Raw genomic sequence first — 22957 nt, 5'->3', positions numbered from 1 at the left:
CAGCACTCAATGATAGACTAAATGGCCACTGTTTATGTAGTGCTAGACTGGTGGGCTAGATTATGCTGTACTGATAGACAACCCCCAATCTCAGTAGCTTAAAAGAGCAAAGGTTTATTACGTCCATCACAGGTTGGAGACTGGGAACTCCAATCCAGGTCTCCTCCCTGTGGAACTGACAGAGCAGTCGCCATCTTGAGTGTTGCCAGTGGCCACTTAGTCACAAGGCCCCACCCAACAAGGGGGGCCAGGAAGTGTTTTCCATGGTGGGAGGGGGAGGGGGGCTAGAAATATTGGCATTTGGCTTAAATGGCCACCACTAGTGCTTATTGTGGTGCCAGATCCTGTACCTTACATGAATTAGCATTTTAATACCCTCAAGGCAAATACTGTTATCCCTATATTGCAGGTGAAAAACTGAGTCTTAGGGAGGTAAGTAAGCAGCTCGTGTCAGGTCACGCCAGTTCTGTCCAACTCCAAAGCCATTGCTCTCCACAAGAAATCATTTCTAGGAAGATGCCATGGTGATTTCCAGAAGGAGGGAAGGTGGGATCTGTTTGCCAAACAGCATGCAGACCTGAGCATGAGATGAGGACAGGGACAGGGAGTAATAAGGCTGCTCATGTTCCAGAGACCACGATGCTGTGTACAGGTGGCTCACACCTTCTCTCCTGTGCTCAGCCCTCCAGCTCCTGATTCCAGGCAGATACTGGAGGCTGAGGTTTAGTACTGAGTCTCAAAACAATAGAGATGAAAGCTGCTAGAAACAGCAGATCCAAAAAACCAGCAGCCAGGGATACCTGCACATTCATTCAGTAAACATCTATTCAGTGAAACTAGAACAGGTCTCAGGGAATTCAGACTTGCTTGAGGGTGCCTGAGATCTTTAGGCCCACATAATTCAAGATCATCAGTTGATTTTTTATTGCATTTACTTAAAAATTTGCCACCGGGCGAGTTGGCTCATGCCTGTAATCCTAACACTTTGGGAGGCCAAGGCGGATGGATTACCTGAGGTTAGGAGATCAAGACCAGCCTGACCAACATGGAGAAACCCCATCTCTACTGAAAATACAAAATTAGCCGAGAATGGGGGCACATGCCTGTAATCCCAGCTACTCAGGAGGCTGAGGCAGGAGAATCACTTGAACCCAGGAGGCAGAAGTTGCGGTGAGCTGAGATGGCGCCATTGCACTCCAGCCTGGGAAACAAGAGTGAAACTCTGTCTCAAAAAAAAAAAAAAAAAAATTGCATCTGAACACTTCAAAGCTGGCAATGTGGATTGGTTTGACCAATAACCACTGCTTGATCCTTACAAATAAATTCTGTAACGAAAACCAAATGTGGCTATCATGATCAGTATTAACAAGACATAATGGCCTATAGGCAATAGAGGAGCATTTCTCAGCTTTGCAGCTCTCCTTTGCCCTATTCCTTTGCAGCCACACTAATATGCATGCATCTGTGTATGCACACACATACAAAGTGTGTAAGACCAAACGATCCTCAGTTTTAGTAACAGAAAAGAGGCTGCTCCATCACAGCCTAGAGGTCAAAGGGTCTGCCTAGGTTAGCCAATTTATGGTAGGAGTAATTTAGGTTACAAATTGAGTATAATGCTAGACAGGCCGTTAATTTCACAGGCAAAATGGATGCAGATGCATGTGACTAAAAGAGACCAGCTTACCTCAAAATGATTGATATGACATTTGGACAAGAGTCAAGAAAGAGAGCCCTTTACAACAACAACAACAACAACAAACCCAACATAGTGGATTCAAGTACTACAGTTCTGGCTTTTGGATATTTTCCATCATTGGAGGATGGGCTTATTTCTCCTGCCCAGGCCACATGGAGGTGAATTATTGCTATTACAATTCCTGATGCTATTCACAGCCTGATTGTGCAGCATGACAATTTTTTTTTTCTTCTGACAGTAGTGAATACTGTCAGCAGTGCTTTATGTGTAGGTACACACAGCAGCAAATGGGGTGCAATTCACACCCAGAATTTTAACAACCACACCATGACACTTTAGTCCCTGCACCACCAAGGGTATTACTGCTCTCAGGCAAACGGAGAAATTGAGCACATTGCAAACCATCACACAGCAAGTGAACAGAAGAGTGCCCATAAATCTAAGAGCATCCTCATTCCTAGGCCTGCTCTCTCTTCCACATAACATAATTTGAGATAGTGGGAATGATTACAATGTAGGAGGGAAACAGTATAAAGGATTTATCTTGTTAAAAAGGAAAGTAAAAAAGAACATAGTAAAGTTAAAAAGAAATTTGCATGAGCTTGGAATCTTCCCGGTGACTGTGATTTAAAGACTTTTCAAGTCCTTAGAGCTGAAGCACTCTATGCAAGTAACTGACAAACAGTGCTCCGCTCCTAAGTCAGGTGTCTGTGACTGCCAAAGTTTCCTGGGTGCAGTCCTGCAGTCCTTTTCAGTAGGGGATACGAATTCGATTTCAGAATTAGAGAAGAGTTGAGAGGCTACAGTAGGCAGATCACCTGAGGTCAGGAGTTCGAGACCAGGCTGGCCAACGTGGCGAAACCCCGTCTCTACTAAAACAATACAAAAGTTACCCAGGCATTGTGGTGAGTGCCTGTAATCCCAGCTACTAGGGAGGCTGAGGCAGGAGAACCGTTTGAACCCAGGAGGCGGAGGTTGCAGTGAGCCAAGATCACAACATTGCACTCCAGCTTGCGCAACAAGAATGAGACTCAAAAAAAAAAAAAAAAGAAAAGAAAAAGAAAGAAAAGAATTGGCACAGAGACAGAATCTATTTACCTCTTCTTTGTTAGCGTTAGAACACCACCTTGGTTTGGGGTAGCAATGCACCAAGTTAAAACCTCCACCCCCAGCTTCTCTCATATCTAGCTGTAGCCAATTAATGAAGTTCTGAGTCAAAGACACTTAAGTGGAAATGTTGGTATGAAATTTCCAGAAAAGCTCCTTAAAAGAAAGCAGCAAGGCCTTCGTCCTCCTTTCCTCCTTCCTGATGGGTGGAGCTCCAGCAGCCATCCAATGAGGTGGCCTTGAGAATGCATGCAGTGTGGTGAATCAGTGACACAGAAGGAGCTGGGCTCTAGGTGACTCTGTGGAGCCAACAGAGCAGCTCAGGACTGCCTGTTCCCAGAAGTCTGTTATAGGAGAGAACAAACCCCAGCCATTGAAGTCAGGTCTCAGCTACTCATAATCAAGTACAAACCCTAACATATAACCAATTTCATATATGTCTATGGATTTGTTTCTATGGGAAAAATCCCAACTACAAGGCTTCCCTTGTATGTAGCTCCTGCTGTCCCTTAACCCCTTAACCAGCAGGTATTTCCACAGACCCAAGCCTTACTTACCAAGAAGCTTGTGCTCCACTGCACTTCGCAGGGACTGGTGCCAGAAATACAGAAGGCCATTGGGCTTCTCCTGGACCCACTGTTTGGTGGCGTTGCGGAAGGCAGCCCAGTGCAAGGTGGCCACTTTGCAATGATTCCTGTAGCCCAACATGTCCAAAAGCTGGCGTAGCTCATCCTCAGCCAAGCCACCATGCGACAGGCACAGTAAGCACAGAGCGTCGGCCACCCAGCCATCCAGACCTGCTCAGACAACACAATGATGACAAGAATAAGAGCTAACATGAGCCAGGTATCTTTCCAAATGTTTTATATGATTCAACAACCTTCTTTTTCAATCATCCTATAGGAAATACTATTATAGCCCCTGTCAAATGAGGAAAATGGAGCATAAAGAACTGAAATAACTTACCTAAGGTCACACAGAAATAAAGGCAGAACTGGGATTTGAACCCAGATAGCCTGGCTCCAGAGCCCACACATACTGTTAACCATTAAGCTGTCGTCCATTGTCACAACGAACACACCCAGAGCTCTGGTTACACACTGGCAAGCTTGCTCATTATTACACCGAGCATTTCTGCCTAGCAGTCTTTATTAAGGTTTTCTAACACTTAATTCGCATTTAAGGCTGTGAGTGGTTTTTCTGTATGATTGTTCTCCTGTCAAACACTGTCACAGACACCACTTAAGCCAGCTCTTCATTACCCACCTGACCCTTAGATTTTTCCATCATAGCTGGACCTCCTTCTGGCTTTATGATCAACCGACTATAAAGAGATCCTTCAGACCATTCAGAGAAATGGTAACGCATAGTCTGCCACTCTGACTTTATCTCCCATGCTAGGACTGGGTAATGAGTCCAAATTACCTTCAATCTTGAAGCAAAGGGAGAGCTGTGCAACCCCAGTCAGTCAAGCTTCCCTGAGGTTGGCCTTAGCACTTTTTTTTTTTTTTTTTTTAAGACATGGTCTCAGTCTGTCACCCAGGCTGGAGTGCAGTGGCACAATTATGGTTCACTGTAACCTCAACCTCCTGGGCTCAGGCAATCCTCCCACCTCAGCCTCCCTAGTAGCTGGGACTATAGGTGCATGTCATCAGGTCCGACTGATTTTTTGTATATTTTGTAGAGACAGGGATTCCCCATGTTGCCCAGCCTGGTCTCGAACTCCAGGGCTCATGTGGTCCACCCACCTTGGCCTCCCAAAATGCTGGAATTAGAGGTGTGAGCCACTACACCCAGCTGGCCTCAGCTTAACCAAGCTCATCCTGCACCTATGGCTGAGGTCCCTGGGCCTCAGTGGGGGTGGATGGGCAGAGCTGGGGGCTGGAGCAGTCTTTGATGGGGAGGAGACCCAGGCTTTCCTGCACAAACCTGGAGATGGAGGGCAACACAGCCACAGGCCACTTTACCTGAGTGACTATTCTAAGGGCACAGAGAACTAGTTTCCACCTCCTTATAGGAGCAGGAGGGTGCAGTAAATTTGAAGTCAATTTTCTTTACAGAAATGCAAATTGTAGAGCAAAAAAACAGGGCAGGACAATATGTTGCACCAATCAATGTGTCCTTCCTTCCTTCCTTCCTTCCTTCCTTCCTTCCTTCCTTCCTTCCTCCCTCCCTCCCTCCCTCCCTCTCTCTCTCTCTCTCTCTCTGTCTCTTTCTCTCTTTCTCTCTTTCTCTCTTTCTTTCTTTCTTTCTTTCTTGAAGGAGTCCCGCTCTGTTGCCCAGGCTGGAGTGCAGTGGCACGATCTTGGCTCACTATAACCTCCACCTCCCGGGTTAAAGCAATTCTCCTGCCTCAGCCTCCTGAGTAACCGAGATTACTGGCACGTGCCACCACATCCAGCTAATTTTTGTATTTTCAGTAGAGGCAGGGTTTCACCACATTGCCCGATCTCAAACTCCTGACCTCAAGTCACCTCAGAATCCCAAAGTGCTCGAATTACAGGCATGAACCACTATGTCCAGCTGTGTCTTCATTCCAAGTATTTTCTATTTCTCACCCCCACTTCCCCATCCTTGCTCCATTCTAAACTCACTGACCTTAAGAGGAGACTGTTATAGCAGAGACAAAGAGAGAAAAACTCAAGTTTCAAAATAGACTTTTGAAGTTCATGGCAGTGACAATGGCTTGAGGGAACAAATTTTGACTCTCAAAGGCCTGATTGTTGAGTATCATAAAAACACATTCCTGGAGCCAGGCAAAGTGGTAGCACACCTGTAATCTCAGCTACTCAGGAGGCTGAGGCAGGAGGATCCCTTAAGTTGGAGGCCAGCCTGGGCAACATAGTGGGACCCTAGATAAAATAAATAAATAAATAAAAAACTCGAAACACAGGGAATAGATTTTTTTTTATGATAAACAATAAACTCAGATAAGTTCAGGGTGATCTAAAGAGGATTTTTTCTCCCACTCAGGAGGAAAAGCATTTGTGAAACTGAGAAAGTATAGGAGAGAATCAGAGAGGAGAACAAGACTCAAGCAGAGCACAGAAGTTGGAAGAGGAGAGAGGACCCTCTGTTAGGATGTGGCCCCTGTCAGCCAGAAGCCACAGAGATCCAGCAACCTGAGAACAGATGGGCACACGGGTATCCTAGAGGAAGCCAGAAGTGCAGAGAAGTCAACATCTGTGGACCATGGAGACCATGGAGACCAGCAGGGACAGAGGACAACCAAGGCCACCCAGCACCCAGGCCCTTGGATCTCAGATCAACCCAAAGGAGACACAGGAAGGCCACAAATCCTCCCCCGACTGAGAAAATCCTGAGCTCACTGAAAACAAACCATATTGATGGAATTAACCTGAATGGACTGGATGAGGTATTTGCCATCAGCAGGCCTGTGGGCTCAGAAGAGAGATACATTGACTTATAAAAATAAGAAAGCTCCATTTCTTACATTCTTGAAAAATGTGACTGAAATTTATATCTAATACAGTTCTCCTTACAGCCAACACACAGAGTCCTTTAGAGGAGGCAAATTTAGCAAATAAAAATACAGGATGCTCAGTAAAATATAAATTTCAGATAAGTAATAAATTAATTTTTAGTGTGAGTATGTCCTATGTAATATTTGGGACATTCTTATACTGAGAATTATTTGTTATTTATCTGTAATTCAAATAATTGTGAGCATAGGTATGTCCCATGCAATATCTGAGACATATTTCTACTAAAGATTATTTGTTGTTTATCTGAAATTCAAATTTCACTAGGCAGGCCGGGCATGGTGGCTCATGCCTGTAATCCCAGCACTTTGGGAGGGCGAGGCGGACGGATCATCTGAGGTCAGGGGTATGAGACCAGACTGGCCAACATGGTGAAACTCTATCTCTACTAAAAATACAAAAAATTAGCTGGGTGTGGTGGCGGGTGCCTGTAATCCCAGTTACTCGGGAGGCTGGGACAGGAAAATCTCTTGAACCCAGGCGGCGGAGGTTGCAGTGAACCAAGATTGTGCCACTGCACTCCAGCCTGGGTGACAGAGTGAGACTCCATCTCAAAAAAAAAAAAAAAACGTCATTGGGCATCCTGTGTTTTCTCGGACAACCCTGTCCCTAGAGCCCCCTTCCCTGTGCAGGAGTCCACCACACATCTTTCTCCCTGTGGACTCCCACAGAGTTGTCAGCAATGGCCAAGGCCTACCTTCTCCTGAAGACACAGTGTCTGAATTTGACCTTTTTGGTTGAAAAGTCCAACTGTAGTCTTCAATCCAGCGTTTGAGAACCAATTCCCAGAGCTCCTGAACAGAGACGGCCTCCAAGTACTCCTTCATACACTGAAACTCATTGTGGTAGATTCTACATTCTTTCAATTCATTGGCTAGGATTGCGAGTTTTAAAGGACTCAGATCTGGTTTTTTCCTCAAAGACTGTCTGCTCTGTTGGAAGGGGTCCATGTTGGGAATGGAGAGATGCTTTCTAAAGATGTTTAATTTTGTTTCTTCATCTCTTGTGCTAATGAGTTCCACTGTCCTCACATCCGGGCGGGCACACAATGACTTGTAGGACAGGCTGGAAGAGACAGTGCTCATGATAAATTTGCAATGAGGGGAGAGTGAGTGTGGCAGCCAGGAGAAATCTTTCGCCTGATGGAAAGAATCAAAGACATTTGAAAACATTAAAGACTTTAAAATTACTATGTTGATGGTTTTTCAACTTAGAGTAGGTACAATATAGGGAGTAAGTATAGAATAAGGGTTGGAGTGAAGGTTATAAATAGTAACTTGAATTGCAAGCATTAAGTGCTAAGAAAATATCAAGTCACATTCAATAGAACCGTATTTGACTCATGTGTCAGTTATGAATTTGATTGCGCAAATGTGAACTGTAAAAAGAGTTTCTTAGGGGCAAGTAATTTAATAAAATCACATACTTCTGAAGAATGACCTACAGGAATAACCAGAGGAAACTGAAGAGCGCAATTGGAACCATTCAGTTGAAAAAGAGAAGTTGTCACTTTGTGCAGCAATACTATCACGAGTTAAATCATTTAATTTTGGAACAAAATAAATACCTAATAAGATCAATCTTTTCTCAATTCCTTTAATAGCCTTATCCACAGTACCTCTTTGCCTGATAACACCAACCATCACATACTCACTCTGAGCCAGGCACTGTGTTGAATGTGTCTGTAGGTACTAACTGTATTAATTATGGTTTTTAATTTCTGCATCTTAGGATTATTTAACATTCCTCAGGACCTTACACATCCAGCCCTTCCCAAGGCTAGCTAACTCCTGGGGGTGGTGGACAGCCTGCCTGGAATCTGCCTTTAGCGTGCAGATCTAATTCACACAATAACCCTGCCCTAAATCAACCCAGGGCCAGGTACTAGACAACTAGAGGCAGCCTCTGTGCCCAAAGCCCATCAAAATTATTCAAATTAAGCCTGGGTTAATTTGCACAAAAACATTTCTTTTTTTTTTTAGTTAACTGGGCATGATGGCTCATACCTACAGCCTGCAGTCCCACCTACTTAGGAGGCTGAGGTGGGAGGATGGCCTGAACCCAGGAGGTAAAGGCTATGATTGCCATGATTGCACCACTGCACTCCAGCCTTAACTACAGAGCAAGATGCTGTTTCAAAATAAATAAATAAATAAAATAAAAATAAAAATAAAAAATTCAAATTAGCCAACCCTAAACTGTTTACCCTGCCCTGCCTTGCCATTCCTATAGAAATCCCAGTAAAGGCTCTGGCTTCAGTTTCCCTTTTCTCCTGTCCTCTGCCTCCTGACGACCCTTCCCCTGGGTCCCTGCACAGTGTGTCCCCTTCTCTCAGGAAACATAAGTAATGACTTCGTCTTTCAGTGGTACTGGCCTCTCCATGTGGTCGCCCAACCATACTTCTGCAAATTAAATCCTGGGCATAATTTTAATACATGAACTCACTCCATCCTCATCACAACACTCTAGAAAGGCAGAGAAAGAATAGAGGATAGAGGATAGAGGAGCTACATGCCTTATCTAATTCAGTCTGCTAGTTTAAGTGGCAGAGCTGGGATTCAAACCAAGGGTCTGGCACCAGAGGCAGGCTCCTAATCGCTGCCCTAAACTGCTTCAGCTAACTGTCTGGCCATCCTTCCTCCTTCTAAAGAGCTCTGCCTCAGGCCCTTCTTCCAGAAAGCCATCCCTTCATGAGAGGCTGTCACAATACTACATATCAATCTGTAGCAGCACACGTCACAGTTGTGATATGACTTCATTAATGACTGCCATTCCCCACTAGAATGAAAGCTCCATTTCTTTACAGGGACCATGTCTGTCTGTCTTTGCTAATAGTGCTTTGCCTATAGTAAGTGCTCATAGTATACATACAATTTTTTTTTGAGATAGAGTCTCGCTCTGTCACCCAGGCTGGAGTGCCGTGGTGTCATCTCAGCTCACTGCAACCTCCACCTCCTGGGTTAAAGCAATTCTCCTGTCTCAGCCTCCCAAGTAGCTGAGATTACAGGTGTGTGCCACCATGCCTGGTTAATTTTTTGTATTTTTTTTAGTAGAGATGGGGTTTCACCATGTTGGTCAGGCTAGTTTCAAAATCCTGACCTCAAGTGATCTGCCTGCCTTGGCCTCCTAAAGTACTGGGATTACATGCCCAGCATTATGATATATTAAATTAAAAAGCGGGTTAAGAAACAATGTGGTGTGTAACTTCTTTACATAAATATGTATATGCATATATAGATATCCATAGGTAAAAGCATATACAGCAGCAAAATATTTACCAGTGGTGAGACATGAGTGTATTTAATTTCCTATTTTCTTCTTTTTTAAATCATATTTCTATAAGAAACAGATCTTATTCACATATTTGATTACATATACTTTTAAGATTTAAAGAAGCTGCTTCCCAAAGTAATAACTGGTGCCAAGTATTAGTAGAGGTTCCATTGATCCAACATTATTTCAAACAGGAGAAAAACTGAAGATGACAACCCATGAATGCAATGTTGTATGTGCAAAACCAGTGAAGATGAGGTAGACCAAACTATAATACATAAAGAACAATAAGACTGATCAAAGTATAAAATGGAGGACAGATATGTGCGTGGGGAAAGGCCCCAGTGGCTGGAACCAGAATGCCCATGTCTGAATTCTGAGTCCACCACTTAACCATCTTAGGACCTTAGACAAGCCACCTACCATCTCTATGCTCAGTTCACCCTGTGTAAACAGGGAAGATGAACACAGTCTCTTTCTCATATCGTTGTTGTGTGAATTAAATGTATTAATATTCTTTTTTGTTTTTGTTTTTGTTTTTTTGGAGATGGAGTTTCACTCTTGTTGCCCAGGCTGGAGTGCAATGGTACAATCTTGGCTCACTGCAACCTCTGCCTCCCGGGTTCAAGCGATTCTCCTGCCTCAGCCTCCCAAGTAGCTGGGATTACAGGTGCCCGCCACTATGCCTGGCTAATTTTTGTATTTTTAGTAGACATGGGGTTTCACCATGTTGGCCAGGCTGGTCTTGAACCCCACTCAGGTGATCCACCCACCTCAGCCTTCCAAAGTGCTAGGATTACAGGTGTGAGCCACCGTGCCCAACTAAATGCATTAATGTTCTTAAAGTTCCAAAAATGGTGCCTGGCCCATTGTAAATACATTATAGAAGTATTTGTTCAATAAAATATAGAGCAGGGCTGGGTGCAGTTGCTCACACCTGTAATCCCAGCACTTTGGAAAGCAGACTGGGAAGCTCGCTTGAGCCCAGGAGTTCAGAATAAGACTGGGCAACATAGCAAAACCTCATCTCTATAAAAAGTTGAAAAAATCAGCCAGGCATGGTGGTGTGTGCCTGTAGTCTGGAGGCTCAGGCAAGAGGATGGCTTGAGCCCAGGAGTTAGAGGTTACAGTGAGCTATGATCATCCCACTGCACTCCAGCCTGGGCAACACAAAAGACCCTATCTCTTAATTAATTAAAATACAAAGCAGTAACTAAAAGCAGTGTTGGCTAAAACCAGAGATGTGTGATGCAATGGAAAGGTGTTATATATAATACATCCTAAATAATGAAGTTTTTATTATTTGTATTTCTTTTTTTAATTGTTTTATTTTTATAAAGTTGCGATAAAATAGTTTTAAACATCATTTAAAAAAGACGTTACCTTCTGACCTGAAATCCCATAAATGCCAATCAGTTCTTCAATTCCATCTAGTACAAGTATGCATGGCTTTAAACTGATGGAAGCAATAAATACTTCCACAAGAAGTGAAAAGACCAAGGCATCTGAGTCTTCATTAAGAATATCTGTTTCGAGCTGAGTACCTACAGCATAGAAATTTGTTCAAATTAGGTGGAAATGATTCTGTCATTGTTAAAACATGTTTATGGGCTGGGGAAGCAAAAGAGGTTGGGAAAAATGAGTGCTACTCACAGCTGTACGGCTAACACACATATGTATACATGTGATTACCATCCTCAAAATATTCAACCCAAAAGAGATAATAGTGATGTTTACCACCAGATTGTCTCCAACACATTTTCAGGATTTGATATAAAAATATTTTTGTATGATCCAAAACATTACTCTCATCTTCCAGAATGCAAAAACAGGCCATGTTACTACACTTGATCTTAGCCAAAAGGCCGAGAAGCGATAGGCCATGTTACAAAGAGTTGGATATGAAGAGAAGTCCTGTGATCTATGAAGTTTCTGACACTCCTTAACATTGGGTGCGTGCTTAGGGTCACAGCCACCGCCCTGGGCTCTTCCAGTAATGCTCAGATACAGGAGCTCCTACCCACTGTCTCCTCTCCTTGGCCCTAGCCCATCTTAAACTTAACAGAAACAATCCTAAACTCTACCCACACTATTGGACCCTAGACTTTGGACTCTGGAAAGTATACAGTCTTAGGAAGAACTAAGCTATGAACCCCCAAAAGGCAAAGGAAGTCATTAGAGATGTTTGACTTTCAGACTGTGATAAAGTGACCTAGTAGCAGCAACCCCAAGTTGTAACCAACTGCCTAATACTCTAAGAACATTTTACTGCAACTTCTGTCTCGCTTTTATTTCTCTTTTTTTTTTTTTTTTTTTTTTTTTGAGGCGGAGTCTCGCTCTGTCTCCCGGACTGGAGTGCAGTGGCCGGATCTCAGCTCACTGCAAGCTCCGCCTCCCGGGTTTACGCCATTCTCCTGCCTCAGCCTCCCGAGTAGCTGGGACTACAGGCGCCCGCCACCTCGCCCGGCTAGTTTTTGTATTTTTTGTAGAGATGGGGTTTCACCGTGTTAGCCAGGATGGTCTCGATCTCCTGACCTCGTGATCCGCCCGTCTCGGCCTCCCAAAGTGCTGGGATTACAGGCTTGAGCCACCGCGCCCGGCCGCTTTTATTTTTCAAAAGCAATATTTTCTACAGAAATTTAAGCATGTTGAGGTCTGGAAAATCGAGTCACACGTAGATGCTTTAATGGATTAGGCCTCTCAGATGCATTAAGATTTTGTTAGAATTGTTGAGAGTAATTATGTTTAGCAAATATTTATCAGTTGCCTATTATGTGACGGTTCCATGCTAGATGCCAAGAGGAGATAAAATGATTCATATATGAAGTCAACCACCTAAAGGAAGTGGAAATTGATTCTGTATACAAATAGCCACATTTCAAGGCAGAATATGAGTCTGAAGGCTACTGAAGCTTGATGTAGAACCATCACAATAAAGAAAAGCTCCGTGTGGAAGATACTTCAAACAAGCCTTTAAGGGTGCACAGGCAGAGACGAGGAGAAGGGCATATCATCAAGACAGCATCGCCAAAGCCTGGGACATAGGAAGGCGCCATGAACACTTGAAAAATAGGACATTGCCTAGAGAGCAGTGGTTCTTAACAGGAGAGGTTCCAGGGTTTTGAGATATCCTACAACACAGGATAGTCATACCCAATGAAGCTTTGTCCGCAGGTCTACCTGACTTTCAGATATTTTGACAATCACGTAAGGGGGAAAAAAATTCATAATGACCTAACCTAGAAACCAACTCCATTTTACATATGAACACAAAGTATTTTTTGTATGGTTTTAAAACACATTGAATTTTCTAGAATGTAACGCCACACAAATTGATGGAAGATTATACATTGCTTTGTCTAAAATGACACCAAGATTTAGTCACCATTTCAGAAAATCACCACCCAATAGCAAAACTATCTATGATGTTTGAGTCTTTTTCTTTTCTTTTTTCTTTTTTTTTTTTTTTTTTTTTTTTTGAGGTGGAGTCTCACTCTGTCGCCCAGGCTGGAGTACAGCGGCTTGATCTTGGCTCACTGCAACCTCTGCCTCCCAGGTTCAAGCAATTCTCCTGCCTTGGCCTCTCGAATAGCTGGTATTACAGGCACACGCCACCAAGCCTGCCTAATTTTTTGTATTTTTAGTAGAGACAGCGTTTCGCCATGTTGGCCGGGCTGGTCTCAAACTCCCAACTTCAGATCCCGCCTGCCTCGGCCTCCCAAAGTGCTGGGATTACAGACGTGAGCCACCATGCCCGGCCAATGTTTGAGTCTTTAATACGACACACCCACGTCAACCTATATTTATAGACTGAAACTTATTGCTTTCATGGCGATTTTCTATAAGGCACTATGTCTTCGATTCAAGTCTGAGCATTTATATGTTCAAATACACATTGTTTTATAATAAGTTACTTTCTCTATATTCATCTTCTTATAGTATAGTAGAGTTATGTTAACTTTTAAAGAGATTTTTATAACACAAAATGATCATAAAATCAATGACTTGAAACTTTTTTTACGAATGTGGGACATTAAGAAAGTGGAGGTGTCAGAAAAGATAGAGATTGAGCTTATGTCAAACAATGAAAAATAATTTTCAAGAAAGGGAAGAGAAAGAAATTCAGCTTGATGATTTATCCCTTGAGCTTTTATTTAAAAACCTTTAAAATTATGGACATCATTGAGATTTCAGGACTTCAATGACAGAATTTTAGAGCAGAAGGGGTTCTTGGAAATCATCTAGCCTAGTCCAGACCCTTCATTTTGTAGATGAGGAAACTGAGGCCCAGAGAGGTGAAGGGCATGTGAACACACAGATCACCAGAAGCTTTTAAAACACTATTTTTTCTAATGGTTTGTTTTCAAGCCATGTGTGGCCACCATTTCTTAGTGTAGACGCCTCACAAGCAGCCCCTGTGAGAGCCTACAGAGGTATGGATCCTCTGCCTCTTCCACAATATTGGCATAGAGTCTAAGTCACAAGGTGAATGTGAATGAACCTCAGGAAGTATATACCACCTGACAATCACAGAGCATAGAGCACTAATATGATTAGCAAAAATTAATCCTAAGCAAAAAAAAAATACTTGTGGCTGATGCTTATAGATTTATATTTTTGTATATGAAGGAAAATATATATGTGGATTGGTTTTAAAACTACATTTTTGGTGATTATAATTATTTTTTCGTTACTAGTATTGGAAAATGATTCTAAACATTTCTCCTTATTTTGGCAGGAACAATCTGTCTCTACTAAATGACAGTGGCCAGTTACCTCACTTAAATGGTAATAGCTCACATGTTTAAACAGCCACCTAGGGACTGACAAACTCATGTGCTTTTTAGCAGTGTTATCGCTCATCATTCAACACAGGTTTATTGAGAAGCTTCTGTGTCTGTGTCGGGCACTGGGTATGACAGTAGCCAATAAAATATATATGATCCCTGCACTCACAGAACTTACACAGGGAGACAAACAATAAGACAGATCACAGGACCATTTATAATTCACCCGAGGGACCTAGGGAGGCAAGCTCACAGGGCCTAGAGGGAGACACTTGTGTAAACTAAGATGCAGTGGGACTGGGGGTCCTGTGCCGCATGGTCAAAGTTAGGGCAGAGGGACAGAGGTACCCATCAGCCCCTCTTATGAAGGAGGTGACCTTTGAATAGGGCCACAAAGGATGAGAAGGATTCCACTGCCCTGAGACAAGGGAAGGGGCATTTTAGGAGAAGAGAACTGAATGGGCAAAGGCATGGAGGGATGGAAGTGACTGGTGTGCTCCAAGGAGACCAAACCTGTGGGGCAAAGGGAAACAGACCAGGCTGGGAAGTCAACAGGGCCCAAGGCGAAAAGCTTGGCAAGCTCCGCCAAGGATTTCTGTCCATTCCACATCACCAACTTGAGCAGAGACTTTCCCAATGCTGGGAGAGGAGGCTGATGAAAAGCATCCACAGGAGGGAAATTTTCCTCTGCTGGCTCAAGCAGGAATGGCAGTGTAGTGATGAGGACTAGGGGCGTCAATCCCCACAGAGACCCGACTTTGCACTCCCTGCCATGCCCTTGCGTAACTGTGTGGCTCTGACATTCTGAACTCCATTCTTCCTATGTGGGGTGATAATTCTATGGGTGGACCACTGAGAGAATTAAATGAGATGCTGATAAAGCCCTTAGCACTGCTACATAGAAAGCCTTCAATAAATGGACTTATTCAAACCTGCCCCCAGGTTCCATGGGGTCACATGGTGAGGAAACATGCAAATAAGAAAATCAGTGACCATGCTGAGCATGGTGGCTCACACCTGTAATCCCAGCAATTTGGGAAGCTGAGGTTGGAGGATTGCTTAAACCCAGGAGTTCAAGACCAGCCTGGGCAACATGGCAAGACCCTGTCTCTACAAAAAATTAAAAAATTAGCCAGGCATGGTCGCACACTCCTGAGGTTCCAGCTACCAGGAGGGCTGAGATGGGAAGATCGCTTGGCCCCAGGAGGTCAAGGCTGTGGTAAGTCGTGATCACACCACTGCACTCTAGCCTGGATAACAGAGCAAGACCCTGTCTCAATAGACAAAAACGAGAGAAAAAAGTCAGTGACTACTCTGACCTTCCGTGAAGCATGTCTTCTGTGACGCCAGTTGCCTGCACAGCAGGCAAAGGGTGTGGGAGTCAGTAGAGCTGGCTATAGGCAGCTCCCATCTACAAGATCCCTAACAAGCAGGGATTGAGGACAGAAGAGCAGAAATATGAGTGTCACTTGGTGTAATTAGGTGCCCCAGATAGAAAAGGTCCCTGACTCACAGCCCACACAAGATCTGCAACTTCAGACAGCTGAGGCGGGCTGCAGAAAAATGCTCTCTGCAAAGAGGCTGAATCTGCTCCGAGCACCTGGCCTCTCAGGCTGGCTGTGTTCACAGCAGCAGCTCTTCCTCCTCTGCCCACATCCACCTCACCCAGGTGAAACCAGGTCTCAGCAAAGGCAGCCACAATAAATGACTCTGGGGCCAGCCTTCTCCGCTCACCTGCAGGCTGTCTGGGATGCAGAGGCGACAGCTGCAAACTCTCTTGTTTTACAATCCTTCCTCTCCCTACTCAGCTAATGAATAAAAATGTCTGTTTCCCCTAGCAGCCCCCACACCCTGCTTCTTTCTCTAGCTCAGAAAGGAATAACAACAATCACAGCAAAAATAATAACAACAATAATAATCGCAGCTGTGTGCCATGTACTACTTTAAATTCCTTACTTGTATTTTGTATTATTTTTTTGGGTTTTTTTTAACGTAGTTTTTTTTTTAAATTTTGTATTATGTTTTAATTCTCACACAGCCTTATGAGGTTAGTACTATGAACCCCATCCTCATTTTACAGATGAGAAATTGGGGAACAGAGAGATTAAGTAAACTGCCCAAGATCACACAACTAGTAAGTGACAGAGCCAGAATTGTGGGCCAAGTCCAGGACCAGCCCTTCCTCTTGTTAATGAGGAGGGGTGTTCTCTCAGGGTTAGAAAAAGTGTCAAGTATTCCTAAGCTGCTCCTGAGCTTATTATACTGTTGTCAGCCTAAAAATCTGTTTTTCTGAAAGACAACAACTTTTTATTAGGAGTTCTTTGCACCCAAAAACACGTTCATTAAAATAACAATTCTCCTTGGGAATAAAATCGTAATTGAGGGTGTAGCACAGAGTTTACATCATCAGCCTGGCCAGACTGAACACCTTTGGGATGTGCCAGAAAAGGATTAGTTGTTGCGTAGACACAGTCACACCTGCTTCTACTGATTTTGACTTTATCCATTTTATATGCCCTGAGAAATGCAATTATAAAGACCTCATGCAGACATGTTCTTCCCTTTGTTTATTCACAGACAGCCACCACATGCGCAGAAAGAAATTCAAATCCCTGTACCCTTGTACAGAGATAAGATATATCCATCAAAACTCACCCTGAGAACCCACATACTCACTTAGGGCCCAGAGGCACACATGGGTACGTGTCCCTGCATGACAAGAGATGAATTCCCAAAAGCAAGCAAAGTCAGACACACACAAACGTGGAAATACACAGCAGGCGCCTAACAACAGTAATAGCTAAGATTTATCAGTGCTTACTATATGCCAATGTTTACTAAGTGCCTTGGTCTTTCATACTTTATCTTAATCTTGTCAACCATCTGTAAGGCATATTTTAAAAATAATTACTATTATTCACATTTTACAAATAGGAAAACTGAGCCTCAGAGGGTTAAAATACTTGCCAAGGTTTACACAGCTAATAAGTAGTGAGACAAGGTTTGAATGCAGGTGGTCAGACTCCCCAGCTGCTCCTAGCACAGTCAGGCACAATACAGGTCCCACACGTTTGTGATTATGCGTTGGCACATACCTGGCAACTTAAATATCACGTGCCCAAAGCAGAATTCCATTTCCCTCAAAACCTGCTTCCCCTCCACCGCCCCACCAATGCTGGCCCACCTCAGTCAACAGCCTTCACCACCCATGTAGCTTCTCAAAGCCAAAAGCTAGGAGTTCTCAATCCCTCCCTTTCCTCCAACCTACACATTCAATTCATCAGCAAATCCTCAATGCACTCAAAACCCTTCACCTCCACTGCTATTGTCCTCTCTAAGCCACTGTCAACTCTGGCTTGGACTATTACAGTAGCCTCTAGCACTGGTCTCTGCCTCATGCTTGTCCCATTACACCCATTTTCCACACATCAGATTGATTTTGGTCTTTTAAAAATATTAATAGAATCATGTCATTGCCCTGCTTAAAACTCTCCACTGGCCTCCCACTGCACTTAATGGAATCCAAACCTAATGTTATCACCTGCAAAACCCAAAGTGGCCCTACCTTCCCCTCCTGGAGTCCTCTGCCGCCCAGTTACACCAGCTCACTTTCCCTTTCTAAGTCATTCAACTTGCTTTCCAGCTGAGGAGCTGTATGACCTGAGCTGTTTTCTTTACCTGGAATGTTCTTTCTCCTGGTTTCCACATGGCTGCCTACCTTCGTGTTCATGAGATCTCCACAGAGAAGTAGCAGAGAGAATGGCTACCTGTTCCACAAAAGCCCATGCTCCCACTTCCACAGGGCAGGGTTAGTGTTCTATCCCTGCTTAGTTACCTGTGTGGCCTTGTAGGCCCAGAGTGGCCCAAGTGCTTGTCAAAAGAATGGGTGTGGAGGTGGCTGTAAGTCCCTTCCAGTCTGAGACTTCTGAGGAACAGGTGTGCTTTTCCTCTCTCCCCCTCCCCCTAACACAAGTGGAGGGCTCTGAGGCCCCAGGGGATGACACAGCCTTAATATGGAAAGAAAACCTGTCTCCGAGTCGCCACATGGAGGAAAATGACTTGTTATCTAACTAGGGACCCCATATCACACTGTTATATGAGTAAGAAATAAGCTTCCCTTTGAGAAGCCACTGAAATGGGATTCAGTTGATATGGCAGCTAGAGTTGCCGTAAGACAGAGACATAGTCCCTGACGGCTCAGATAACCACCCTGGCACCTTATCACATCACACTGCATGGCACGGATAATTATTTGACATGTTTCCTATTTATTTGTTATCTGCCTTTGTCAACTAGGATGTAATATCTATGAGGGCTATGACCTTATTTGCCTGACTTACTTCTCTATTCCCAGAACTGGGAAGAGTGTCTGGCACAGAACAGGCAACCAATAAATATTCTGTAATGCATGAGTGAATAAATAAGAGAATGAACCTGCTCAATACATGGTTATTTAATTGAGTAGGGCAGCAGTAGTGGAGAGGCATGTCCCACCCATGGCCTGGCGCCTGCTTCCTCCAACAGTGCTGTTCCCAAGACACCCGCCTGGTTCCCTCCCTCCTCTCTTTCAGTGATGTATTTAAATGTCCCTTCCTCAGTGAGACTCCCCAGAATACCCTATTTAAAATCCTAACAGTTCCTACACATCCTGCCTACCTCTTTCTCTGCTTTGGGTTTCTTCATAGAACTCTCCATTATTGAACAGTCTCTTATTTAGTGACAGTTAATTCTTTGTCCTCCTCCCTTCCCTAATAACATGAAAACTCCATGAGGTAAAAACTGGTGTCCATTTTGTTCACTGTTGTATCCCCACTGCCTAGAATAGTGTCCTGGCACAGAAAGGCACTCAAGTAATGTTTGGTGAAAGAGAGAAAAAAGAGAGAGGAACAGGGGGATGGGGGCGAAGAGGGAGGGAGGGAGAGGGAGAAAGGGAGGAAGGGGAGAAGGAAGGGAGGGAGAGAGGGAAGAAGAAAGGGATGGAGGGAGGGAGAGGGAGGAAGGGAGGAAGGGGAGAAGGAAGGGAGGGAGAGAGAGAAGAAGAAAGGGATGGAGAGAGGGAAGAAGAAAGGGATGGAAGGAGAGAGGGAGGAAGGGAGGAAGGCGAGAAGGAACGGAGGGAGAGAGGAAAGAAGAAAGGGAGGCAAGAAAAGAAGGAAAGAAGGAAGGAAGGGAGGGAGGGAGAGGAGGGAGCGAGGGAGGGAGGAAGGAAGGAAGGGGAAGGGTAGGGAAGGAGGGAGGGAGGAAGGAAGGAAGGGGAAGGGTAGGGAAGGAGGGAGGGAGGGAGGAAGGAAGGAGGGAAGGAAGGGAGGGAGGAAGGAAGGAGGGAGGGAGGCAGGGAGGAAGGAAGGGAGGAAGGAAGGAAGGCAAGCAGGAAGGAAGGAAGAAGGAAGGAAGGAAGGAAGGAAGGAGGCAGGCAGGAAGGAAGCTTAGCTCTGTGAGGGAAGAGGTGGGTAGATGTAGGAGGCAATACAGGGTTTAGATCAGAGCAAGGGAACAACAGCCACATGAGCAGAAGAGAGAGCCACCCATTTCTAACTCCCCTGACATGTCCTGAATGAACGGTAAATCTGACTCTCTTACCGTAGTTTCTGTACTGTAATTCTGTGATGAAGTAATGGATCACAGACATGATGTCGCTGCTTTCACAGGTGCTGCCCACAAAATGAGGAATCAACAACATGCTCGGATGTTTCTTTTTGAAGTAATTAACCCAGTTGGCAATCAGAGTGGACTTCCCACAACCATGTTCTCCAGACAAGAGCAAAATAGACTTGTAAGTTGGAATAGGATTTATTCTGAAAAATAAAAGGGTAATAAAATGTAAAGAATATTTACCAAGGAAGGAAAGCAGGGAAGGAGCGAAAGAGAGAGGAAGGAAGGAAAAGAAAATTTTCCTGCATTCATTTTCCTTCTAAAAGATAAAGTTCTAGTTTCAATTTTGGCCTCAGCCGGCTTCAAAGAAGTCATTCACCCTCTGGGCTTTAGCTTTGTCCTATGTAAAACTAGAAGAATAGAGACAGCAACCCTGGAAGCCCTTCCAGCTAGACAAATCCTAGGTCTGTCCAATAAGAACCAGGGTTACATAAATGTCCCAAGGCCTGGGGAGGGAAACGACCACATTAGTTCACTGCCCTTGCATCTGGCCTGCTCCTCCTCCCTTGGGTTATCACCACCATCACCATGCTGGTCCTTTGTGTAACATCATATTGGAAAAGCATCAGAAATTGAAGCACTGCCAGGTGCAGCAGCTCATGCCTGTCATCCTGGCACTTTGGGAGGCCGAGGTGGGCAGATCACTTGAAATCAGGAGTTTGAGACCACCCTGGCCAACATGGTGAAACCCCATCTCTAGTAAAAATACAAAAATTAGCTGGGTGTGGTGGTATGTGCCTGTAATCCCAGCCACTTGGGAGGCAGAGGCAGGAGAATTGCTTGAATCCAGGAGGTGGAGGTTGCAGTGAGCCAAGATCATGCCACTGTATTCCAGCCTGGGCAACAAAGCAAGACTCTGTTGGAAGGGAGGAAGAAAGGAAGACAAGAAGGGAGGGAGGGAAGGAAGGAAGAAGGAAGGAAGGAAGGAAGGAGGAAGGAGAAGAAAGGAAAAGAAAGGGAGAGAAAGAAAAAGAAAGAAAGAGAGAAAGAAAAAGCAAGAAAGCAAGCCAGAAAAGGAAGCAAGCAAGCAAGAAAGAAAGAAGAAGAAAGAGAAAGGAAGGAAGGAGGGAGGGAGGGGGAGGGGAAGGAAGGGGAGGGGAGGGGGAAGGGAAGGGGAGGGGAGGAGGGCAGAGGACAGGAGGGGAGGGGAGGGAAGCACTCATATGCCAAGAATTCCCATCAATCCTGATGACTACCAAATTAGAAATCAACTAAATTACTATCATTGTTAGTGACTCACTGAGAGTCTTCTCTGGTAATACTGCATGAATATGATTTCTTTGAACTGCCAGGAGCATAACACAACTTGTTTTGTGGCTTTTTCACTGAAAAGCTTCTGAATACGCAGAGTATTGTCAGGTCCATGAAATTCACTCTTGCCTTGTGCCTTACACAGTTATGATTCAATAAATACGTGTCTAGTGACTTTTCACTGATGTAAGTTCCATAAGGAGGACAGTTTCCAGGCTCACCTTATTCACCGTTGAATATTTAGTGACTTGCACAACACCTGGCCATAACTTGTTCAGTAAGTGAAAGAAATAAATAAACCTGACATTCAGCTTGAGCAAAGAAGAGAATCAGCCTGAAAATTCATTTAAAAAGAAAACCTAAAATAGTGTCATTAGAAGTTGCTTCGTAAGAATTCCATCTCTGTGGCTGGGGACAGTGGCTCACGCCTGTAATCCCAGCACTTTGGGAGGCCGAGGCGGGCGGATCATGAGGTCAGGAGATCGAGACCATCCTGGCTAACACGGTGAAACCCCATCTCTACTAAAAATACAAAATTAGCCAGGCATGGTGGTGGGCGCCTGTAGTCCCAGCTACTCAGGAGGCTGAGGCAGGAGAATTGCATAAACCTGGGAGGCAGAGCTTTCAGTGAGCCAAGATGGCGCCACTGCACTCCAGCCTGGGTGACACAGTGAGACTCCGTCTCAAAAAAAATAATAATAATAATAATAAAATAATAATTCCATCTCCATTAATATGAGTTTGGAATCAATGCCTTATTGCTGAAATGATTTCACCAGCAAATCTGAATGGTCAGGTTTGATTTTGTGCCCTAGTTCCACTTTTGCTCTCTTTCAGTTTCAACCAAATGGTGTGAGTCCATTAAAATATGTCATAGAGGCCAGGCATGGTGGCTCATGCCTGTCATCCCAGCACTTTGGAAGGCCAAGACAGAAGAATTGCTTGATCCCAGAAGTTTGAGAGCAGATTTGGCAACATAACGTGTCTCTAAAAAAATTATTTTTTTTAATTTAGCCAGGCATGGTGGCATGCACCTGTAGTCCCAGCTGCTGGGGAGTCTGAGGTGGGAGGGTCCCTTGAGCCCAGGAGTTTGAGGCTGCAGTGAGCTAGGATTGTGCCACTGCACTCTGGACTGAGAGACAGAGCAAGACCCTGTCTCAAAAAAAAAAAAAAAAAAAAAGAGTCATGTAAGTAGGTTATTGCTCCGCTCAAAAGTAGTACAGTAAAAGCACAAATCCTTACAAAGACCTGTAAGACCAAACAAGATCCACATCCTCCCCGCCATCCATTGCATCTCCAACTTCATCCCCTACCACCAACCCTACAGCTCTGACTTTCTTCCAGCCGCCTGGCTTCTTCGCTATTTCTGCAGCCTCAGGGCCTCCACATTTGCTATGACTTCTGTCTGGAATGCTCTCCCAACACATCTGAGCATAGCTTGCTCCCTCACCTATTTCTGGTAGTTACCCCAATGTCACCATCTCAGTGAGGGCTTCCCTCACCCTACCAGATGGCCTAATTCCTTCCAGCGTTTCCTTTTCCTCCACAGCACTTGAAGGCATCTCATGAATACTACGTATTCCACATAGTTCTCATGCCTGTCTCCACAATGCAAGCTCTGTGGAGGCAGAAATTTATGTCTCTTCTGTTCACTGCCATATCCCATGTCTAGAACAGTTCTTGTA

The 22957-nt window shown here is 44.4% G+C and overlaps 1 protein-coding gene and 1 pseudogene across 3 annotated transcripts in view; both read right to left on the bottom strand.

The window, feature by feature from the left end:
* LOC117089517 (putative tetratricopeptide repeat protein 41) overlaps positions 1 to 22957 on the bottom strand; it is an 89845-nt gene that overhangs the window by 47965 nt on the left and 18923 nt on the right. For all 3 annotated transcript variants that reach the window (XM_033220861.1, XM_033220862.1, XM_033220860.1), the window contains exons 4-7: positions 19950 to 20164; positions 10966 to 11126; positions 7007 to 7448; positions 3364 to 3603 (exon numbers count right to left, since the gene is read on the bottom strand). In XM_033220861.1, the coding sequence (XP_033076752.1) occupies positions 3364 to 3603; positions 7007 to 7448; positions 10966 to 11126; positions 19950 to 20164 (1058 nt within the window). The remainder of the gene's footprint in view (positions 1 to 3363; positions 3604 to 7006; positions 7449 to 10965; positions 11127 to 19949; positions 20165 to 22957) is intronic.
* Positions 11284 to 11459, bottom strand: LOC117091280 (annotated as a pseudogene).

This window comes from Trachypithecus francoisi, unplaced genomic scaffold (assembly GCF_009764315.1).
Source record: "Trachypithecus francoisi isolate TF-2019V2 unplaced genomic scaffold, Tfra_2.0 Lachesis_group11, whole genome shotgun sequence".
In the NCBI taxonomy this organism is placed as follows: Eukaryota; Metazoa; Chordata; class Mammalia; order Primates; family Cercopithecidae; genus Trachypithecus; species Trachypithecus francoisi.
Note: the sequence above shows the minus strand (reverse complement) of the source record. Positions and strands in the feature narration are given on the sequence as shown.